This window comes from Pimephales promelas, chromosome 13, assembly GCF_988280905.1.
Source record: "Pimephales promelas chromosome 13, fPimPro1.hap1.1, whole genome shotgun sequence".
In the NCBI taxonomy this organism is placed as follows: domain Eukaryota; kingdom Metazoa; phylum Chordata; class Actinopteri; order Cypriniformes; family Leuciscidae; genus Pimephales; species Pimephales promelas.
The window spans coordinates 36,317,074-36,326,741 of NC_142781.1; the positions used below are offsets into that span (position 1 = coordinate 36,317,074).

Sequence of the window (9,668 nt, forward strand, 5' to 3'; positions counted from 1 at the left end):
TGTCAGATCAATACACTCTTCAGTGTCTGAGACTCGAGACATTGATCGGAGGATCGCAGCTCATTTGTGGAAATCTTTAATGCCAGTGATGTGTTCTTATTGATTTCCCATTCGTCTCTGTGTCATGTTTCATTCTGACGGATCTAACGTGCGATCAGTATGATCGGGAATACGCGTTTCCTACTCGGAAATCGGACATGAACACCCTCTCAACTCATATTTACTACTAGGAAACGGTAATGTTGAGTTTCCCAGTTGGCCATTAACGGTCAACAGAGAACGAGTGATTGCTGCACTGACTGCTATAATTGACCATTCGTTTTTCCCAAAAAAGCCTTGTTTTCCGGTTAAAGTAGTGCATATCTACATTGTTTATAAAACATGCAATGCTTCCAATGGTTATATCAGTGAAAACGCTGACGATTCTGGAGTTTCGGTCAAGTACATGCTGAATATCTACATTTTATTCAAAATCAAATATTGGCTTTATTATGATTTACAGGCCAGAGCAAACATGTGTCCTCCATGAGTGCTGTTCTTCTATCACGACTTCAAAATCGAGGAGTAGGAAATGTACGATTGCATGTGAAGGCGGCATCAGTGATTATTCATAGATGTAAATATGCACGACTTTAACAACAATACCAGATGATGCGGCTGTTGTGGAAAAACGAATAAAGAATATCAGTCGTTCTCTCTCCGCCATGCTGGACGTTTATGACTCAGAAATTCAGATCAGGAAATGGCGATAATTAAACTCGTCGGAGTTATCATAAATACGAGTTTCCTACTCTCAGTTTAATTAAACCTTAAACCTGAGATTTTCCCTTTTTCAACACTGAACACACAACTCGCTGGTTCACAGTACACACGCATCACTACATGGACACAAAATCATTTATTTCATTATTGTCTCATTTGGAAAAACATGAAATATTTTATAATCATAAAGTAATATGCAATCATCAATAGTCATTGTAGCTTATTTATATCCTTTAAGCAATTTAAATATCTCTATATGTGTACATCTGTAGTGTAAAAGGACACGTGACGAGTGCAGTTACAGGATGATGGCGTTCGACACGAAACATCCTACGAGACACACACACACACACACACTAACCGGACAGGAAACACGTGATGATGTGGTGAGTGCAGAGAGAGAGCGGTCACATGTTCTTGTAGAGCGAGCGGTCGCGCGGCAGCGGCGGCTGTGTGGCGCTCAGCTTCAGGTGGAAGTGATACACCGACAGCGTGATGACGATGATCAGACCCAGGATCAGTCCCAGCACCAGCGGCAACATCTGCTCCAGCTGCTCGCGCTCGTCCGTCACACACTTATACGCTGCGGAGGAGAGAGAGAGACACAGCGTCACACACACACACACACAGATTAGATCAGCACATCAGCGGTTTCAGGTTTGTGCTTTCGTATCTGATGACGACATCAGTGGATTCACATTAACAAGATTGTTCACAACTCGTCATCATTAGATGTTTCAGTCCATCTCGTTTAATACAAACTCCGAGATATCGCAATCAGAAGGCTTTTCACGTGTGTGTGGCGAATGAGCCTTGAAACTCAGTGAAGCTGAAGTCAGACATCTGCTCATGTTCAACACAGTCTCACGAGACGCTGGACACACACCACTGGAGCTTCAGCAGAATCACTGCAGCACACCATCACCACTTTCCCAGCTGGAAATTGGACATTATTGGACAAAGTCATATTTACTACTGAGAAACACTCAGATCATTTCAACTCGAGTTTCGGAGTCATGAACGTCCAGCATGGCGGAGAGAGAACGACTGATATTCTTTATTCATTTTCCCGCAACAGCCGCATCATCTTGTAGTGTAGTTAAAGTCGTGCATATTTACATGCATGAATAATCATTTGAAGTATTTTGTGTGTTTTATACACTTTTTATGCTGCTTTCACATGCTACCAGAATTGTTGTAGATATGACTTTCCTACTAGAAATTTCCAAGTTGGAAATTCCTAGTCAGAATTTCTAACTAGGAAACTCATATTTAAATTAATTCTGATAGCATAAAAAGTGTATAAAACACACAACACGCTTCAAACGATTATTCATTTATGTAAATATGGACGACTTTAACAACAATACTCATGTTTAGAGTTTATCGCTCACGAACCGAGAGTCGAAACATGATTTGAGAGGACGTTCGTGTCCAATTTCAAATAACCGGCGGACCAATGGCGGCGCAGCGTCTCTAATGTTGTGTTTTAGTTTCTGAAACGCCGAGTCGAAGTGATTGGGTGTAGTTCCCTCTAGAAGCGTCTCACACACACGAGTGTGTTCCCGAACACCAGCATCCGAACGCTAGAGAACACGACAGCGGTTACTGTGTTTCGTCTGACGCTCGACACACACTCGTTTATGTCGACGCTCGACACACACTCGTTTATGATGACGTTCGACACACACTCGTTTATGGTGACGCTCGACACACACTCGTTTATGGTGACGTTCGACACACACTCGTTTATGATGACGCTCGACACACACTCGTTTATGATGACGCTCGACACACACTCGTTTATGATGACGTTCGACACACACTCGTTTATGGTGACGCTCGACACACACTCGTTTATAATGACACTCGACACACACTCGTTTATGGTGACGCTCGACACACACTCGTTTATAATGACACTCGACACACACTCGTTTATGATGACGTTCGACACACACTCGTTTATGATGACGTTCGACACACACTCGTTTATGGTGACGCTCGACACACACTCGTTTATGGTGACGTTCGACACACACTCGTTTATGATGACGCTCGACACACACTCGTTTATGATGACGCTCGACACACACTCGTTTATGATGACGTTCGACACACACTCGTTTATGGTGACGCTCGACACACACTCGTTTATAATGACACTCGACACACACTCGTTTATGGTGACGCTCGACACGCACTCGTTTATGATGACACTCGACACACACTCGTTTATGATGACGCTCGACACACACTCGTTTATGATGACGCTCGACACGCACTCGTTTATGATGACACTCGACACACACTCGTTTATGGTGACGCTCGACACGCACTCGTTTATGGTGACGCTCGACACACACTCGTTTATGATGACGCTCGACACACACTCGTTTATGATGACGTTCGACACACACTCGTTTATGGTGACGCTCGACACACACTCGTTTATGATGACACTCGACACACACTCGTTTATGATGACGCTCGACACGCACTCGTTTATGATGACGCTCGACACACACTCGTTTATGGTGACGTTCGACACACACTCGTTTATGATGACGCTCGACACACACTCGTTTATGATGCCGCTCGACACGCACTCGTTTATGATGACGCTCGACACACACTCGTTTATGGTGACGCTCGACACACACTCGTTTATGATGACGCTCGACACACACTCGTTTATGATGACGCTCGACACACACTCGTTTATGATGACGCTCGACACACACTCGTTTATGATGACGCTCGACACACACTCGTTTATGATGACGCTCGACACACACTCGTTTATGATGACGCTCGACACACACTCGTTTATGATGACGCTCGACACACACTCGTTTATGGTGACGTTCGACACACACTCGTTTATGATGACGCTCGACACACACTCGTTTATGGTGACGTTCGACACACACTCGTTTATGATGACGCTCGACACACACTCGTTTATGGTGACGTTCGACACACACTCGTTTATGATGACGCTCGACACACACTCGTTTATGATGACGCTCGACACACACTCGTTTATGATGACGCTCGACACACACTCGTTTATGATGACACTCGAAACACACTCGTTTATGATGACGCTCGACACACACTCGTTTATGATGACACTCGACACACACTCGTTTATGATGACGCTCGACACGCACTCGTTTATGATGACGCTCGACACACACTCGTTTATGGTGACGTTCGACACACACTCGTTTATGATGACGCTCGACACGCACTCGTTTATGGTGACGCTCGACACACACTCGTTTATGATGACGCTCGACACACACTCGTTTATGATGACGTTCGACACACACTCGTTTATGGTGACGCTCGACACACACTCGTTTATGATGACACTCGACACACACTCGTTTATGATGACGCTCGACACGCACTCGTTTATGATGACGCTCGACACACACTCGTTTATGGTGACGTTCGACACACACTCGTTTATGATGACGCTCGACACACACTCGTTTATGATGACGCTCGACACGCACTCGTTTATGATGACGCTCGACACACACTCGTTTATGGTGACGCTCGACACACACTCGTTTATGATGACGCTCGACACACACTCGTTTATGATGACGCTCGACACACACTCGTTTATGATGACGCTCGACACACACTCGTTTATGATGACGCTCGACACACACTCGTTTATGATGACGCTCGACACACACTCGTTTATGATGACGCTCGACACACACTCGTTTATGATGACGCTCGACACACACTCGTTTATGGTGACGTTCGACACACACTCGTTTATGATGACGCTCGACACACACTCGTTTATGGTGACACTCGAAACACACTCGTTTATGATGACGCTCGACACACACTCGTTTATGATGACACTCGACACACACTCGTTTATGATGACGCTCGACACGCACTCGTTTATGATGACGCTCGACACACACTCGTTTATGGTGACGTTCGACACACACTCGTTTATGATGACGCTCGACACACACTCGTTTATGATGACGTTCGACACACACTCGTTTATGATGACACTCGACACACACTCGTTTATGATGACGCTCGACACACACTCGTTTATGATGACACTCGACACACACTCGTTTATGATGACGCTCGACACGCACTCGTTTATGATGACGCTCGACACACACTCGTTTATGGTGACGTTCGACACACACTCGTTTATGATGACGCTCGACACACACTCGTTTATGGTGACGCTCGACACACACTCGTTTATGGTGACGTTCGACACACACTCGTTTATGATGACGCTCGACACACACTCGTTTATGGTGACGCTCGACACACACTCGTTTATGATGACGCTCGACACACACTCGTTTATGATGACACTCGACACACACTCGTTTATGATGACGCTCGACACACACTCGTTTATGGTGACGCCCGACACACTCGTTTATGATGACACTCGACACACACTCGTTTATGATGACGCTCGACACGCACTCGTTTATGATGACGCTCGACACACACTCGTTTATGATGACACTCGACACACACTCGTTTATGATGACGCTCGACACACACTCGTTTATGATGACGCTCGACACACACTCGTTTATGATGACGCTCGACACACACTCGTTTATGGTGACGTTCGACACACACTCGTTTATGATGACGCTCGACACACACTCGTTTATGGTGACGCTCGACACACACTCGTTTATGATGACGCTCGACACACACTCGTTTATGATGACGCTCGACACACACTCGTTTATGGTGACGCTCGACACACACTCGTTTATGATGACGCTCGACACACACTCGTTTATGATGACGCTCGACACACACTCGTTTATGGTGACGCTCGACACACACTCGTTTATGATGACACTCGACAAACACTCGTTTATGATGACGCTCGACACACACTCGTTTATGGTGACACTCGAAACACACTCGTTTATGATGACGCTCGACACACACTCGTTTATGATGACACTCGACACACACTCGTTTATGATGACGCTCGACACGCACTCGTTTATGATGACGCTCGACACACACTCGTTTATGGTGACGTTCGACACGCACTCGTTTATGATGACGCTCGACACACACTCGTTTATGGTGACGCTCGACACACACTCGTTTATGATGACGCTCGACACACACTCGTTTATGGTGACGCTCGACACACACTCGTTTATGGTGACGTTCGACACACACTCGTTTATGATGACGCTCGACACACACTCGTTTATGGTGACGTTCGACACACACTCGTTTATGATGACGCTCGACACACACTCGTTTATGATGACACTCGAAACACACTCGTTTATGATGACGCTCGACACACACTCGTTTATGATGACGCTCGACACACACTCGTTTATGGTGACGTTCGACACACACTCGTTTATGATGACGCTCGACACACACTCGTTTATGATGACACTCGACACACACTCGTTTATGATGACGCTCGACACGCACTCGTTTATGATGACGCTCGACACACACTCGTTTATGGTGACGTTCGACACACACTCGTTTATGATGACGCTCGACACACACTCGTTTATGATGACGTTCGACACACACTCGTTTATGATGACACTCGACACACACTCGTTTATGATGACGCTCGACACACACTCGTTTATGATGACACTCGACACACACTCGTTTATGGTGATGCTCGACACACACTCGTTTATGATGACGCTCGACACACACTCGTTTATGATGACGCTCGACACACACTCGTTTATGATGACACTCGACACACACTCGTTTATGATGACGCTCGACACACACTCGTTTATGGTGACGCCCGACACACTCGTTTATGATGACACTCGACACACACTCGTTTATGATGACGCTCGACACGCACTCGTTTATGATGACGCTCGACACACACTCGTTTATGATGACACTCGACACACACTCGTTTATGATGACGCTCGACACACACTCGTTTATGATGACGCTCGACACACACTCGTTTATGATGACGCTCGACACACACTCGTTTATGGTGACGTTCGACACACACTCGTTTATGATGACGCTCGACACACACTCGTTTATGGTGACGCTCGACACACACTCGTTTATGATGACGCTCGACACACACTCGTTTATGATGACGCTCGACACACACTCGTTTATGGTGACGCTCGACACACACTCGTTTATGATGACGCTCGACACACACTCGTTTATGATGACGCTCGACACACACTCGTTTATGGTGACGCTCGACACACACTCGTTTATGATGACACTCGACAAACACTCGTTTATGATGACGCTCGACACACACTCGTTTATGGTGACACTCGAAACACACTCGTTTATGATGACGCTCGACACACACTCGTTTATGATGACACTCGACACACACTCGTTTATGATGACGCTCGACACGCACTCGTTTATGATGACGCTCGACACACACTCGTTTATGGTGACGTTCGACACGCACTCGTTTATGATGACGCTCGACACACACTCGTTTATGGTGACGCTCGACACACACTCGTTTATGATGACGCTCGACACACACTCGTTTATGGTGACGCTCGACACACACTCGTTTATGGTGACGTTCGACACACACTCGTTTATGATGACGCTCGACACACACTCGTTTATGGTGACGTTCGACACACACTCGTTTATGATGACGCTCGACACACACTCGTTTATGATGACACTCGAAACACACTCGTTTATGATGACGCTCGACACACACTCGTTTATGATGACGCTCGACACACACTCGTTTATGGTGACGTTCGACACACACTCGTTTATGATGACGCTCGACACACACTCGTTTATGATGACACTCGACACACACTCGTTTATGATGACGCTCGACACGCACTCGTTTATGATGACGCTCGACACACACTCGTTTATGGTGACGTTCGACACACACTCGTTTATGATGACGCTCGACACACACTCGTTTATGATGACGTTCGACACACACTCGTTTATGATGACACTCGACACACACTCGTTTATGATGACGCTCGACACACACTCGTTTATGATGACACTCGACACACACTCGTTTATGATGACGCTCGACACGCACTCGTTTATGATGACGCTCGACACACACTCGTTTATGGTGACGTTCGACACACACTCGTTTATGATGACGCTCGACACACACTCGTTTATGGTGACGCTCGACACACACTCGTTTATGGTGACGTTCGACACACACTCGTTTATGATGACGCTCGACACACACTCGTTTATGGTGACGCTCGACACACACTCGTTTATGATGACGCTCGACACACACTCGTTTATGGTGACGCCCGACACACTCGTTTATGATGACACTCGACACACACTCGTTTATGATGACGCTCGACACGCACTCGTTTATGATGACGCTCGACACACACTCGTTTATGATGACACTCGACACACACTCGTTTATGATGACGCTCGACACACACTCGTTTATGATGACGCTCGACACACACTCGTTTATGATGACGCTCGACACACACTCGTTTATGGTGACGTTCGACACACACTCGTTTATGATGACGCTCGACACACACTCGTTTATGGTGACGCTCGACACACACTCGTTTATGGTGACGCTCGACACACACTCGTTTATGATGACGCTCGACACACACTCGTTTATGATGACGCTCGACACACACTCGTTTATGGTGACGCTCGACACACACTCGTTTATGATGACGCTCGACACACACTCGTTTATGATGACGCTCGACACACACTCGTTTATGGTGACGCTCGACACACACTCGTTTATGATGACACTCGACACACACTCGTTTATGATGACGCTCGACACACACTCGTTTATGGTGACACTCGAAACACACTCGTTTATGATGACGCTCGACACACACTCGTTTATGATGACACTCGACACACACTCGTTTATGATGACGCTCGACACACACTCGTTTATGGTGACGTTCGACACACACTCGTTTATGATGACGCTCGACACACACTCGTTTATGGTGACGTTCGACACACACTCGTTTATGATGACGCTCGACACACACTCGTTTATGATGACGCTCGACACGCACTCGTTTATGATGACGCTCGACACACACTCGTTTATGGTGACGTTCGACACACACTCGTTTATGATGACGCTCGACACACACTCGTTTATGGTGACGCTCGACACACACTCGTTTATGATGACGCTCGACACGCACTCGTTTATGATGACGCTCGACACACACTCGTTTATGGTGACGTTCGACACACACTCGTTTATGATGACGCTCGACACGCACTCGTTTATGATGACGCTCGACACACACTCGTTTATGGTGACGTTCGACACACACTCGTTTATGATGACGCTCGACACACACTCGTTTATGATGACGCTCGACACACACTCGTTTATGGTGACGTTCGACACACACTCGTTTATGATGACGCTCGACACACACTCGTTTATGGTGACGCTCGACACACACTCGTTTATGGTGACGCTCGACACACACTCGTTTATGGTGACGCTCGACACACACTCGTTTATGGTGACGCTCGACACACACTCGTTTATGGTGACGCTCGACACACACTCGTTTATGGTGACGCTCGACACACACTCGTTTATGGTGACGTTCGACACGCACTCGTTTATGGTGACGCTCGACACACACTCGTTTATGGTGACGCTCGACACACACTCGTTTATGGTGACGCTCGACACACACTCGTTTATGGTGACGCTCGACACACACTCGTTTATGGTGACGCTCGACACACACTCGTTTATGATGACGCTCGACACACACTCGTTTATGATGACGCTCGACACACACTCGTTTATGATGACGCTCGACACGCACTCGTTTATGATG

The 9,668-nt window shown here is 46.8% G+C and overlaps 1 protein-coding gene across 1 annotated transcript in view; it reads right to left on the reverse strand.

Moving 5' to 3' along the window:
* Positions 1–879: 879 nt before the first annotated feature.
* The window catches only part of lamp5 (lysosome associated membrane protein 5), a 12,791-nt gene continuing 4,002 nt past the window's right edge, over positions 880–9,668 (reverse strand). Inside the window, exon 6 of the mRNA XM_089119013.1 lies at positions 880–1,345. Within this exon, the coding sequence (XP_088975139.1) occupies positions 1,170–1,345 (176 nt within the window). The 3' untranslated portion in view covers positions 880–1,169. The remainder of the gene's footprint in view (positions 1,346–9,668) is intronic.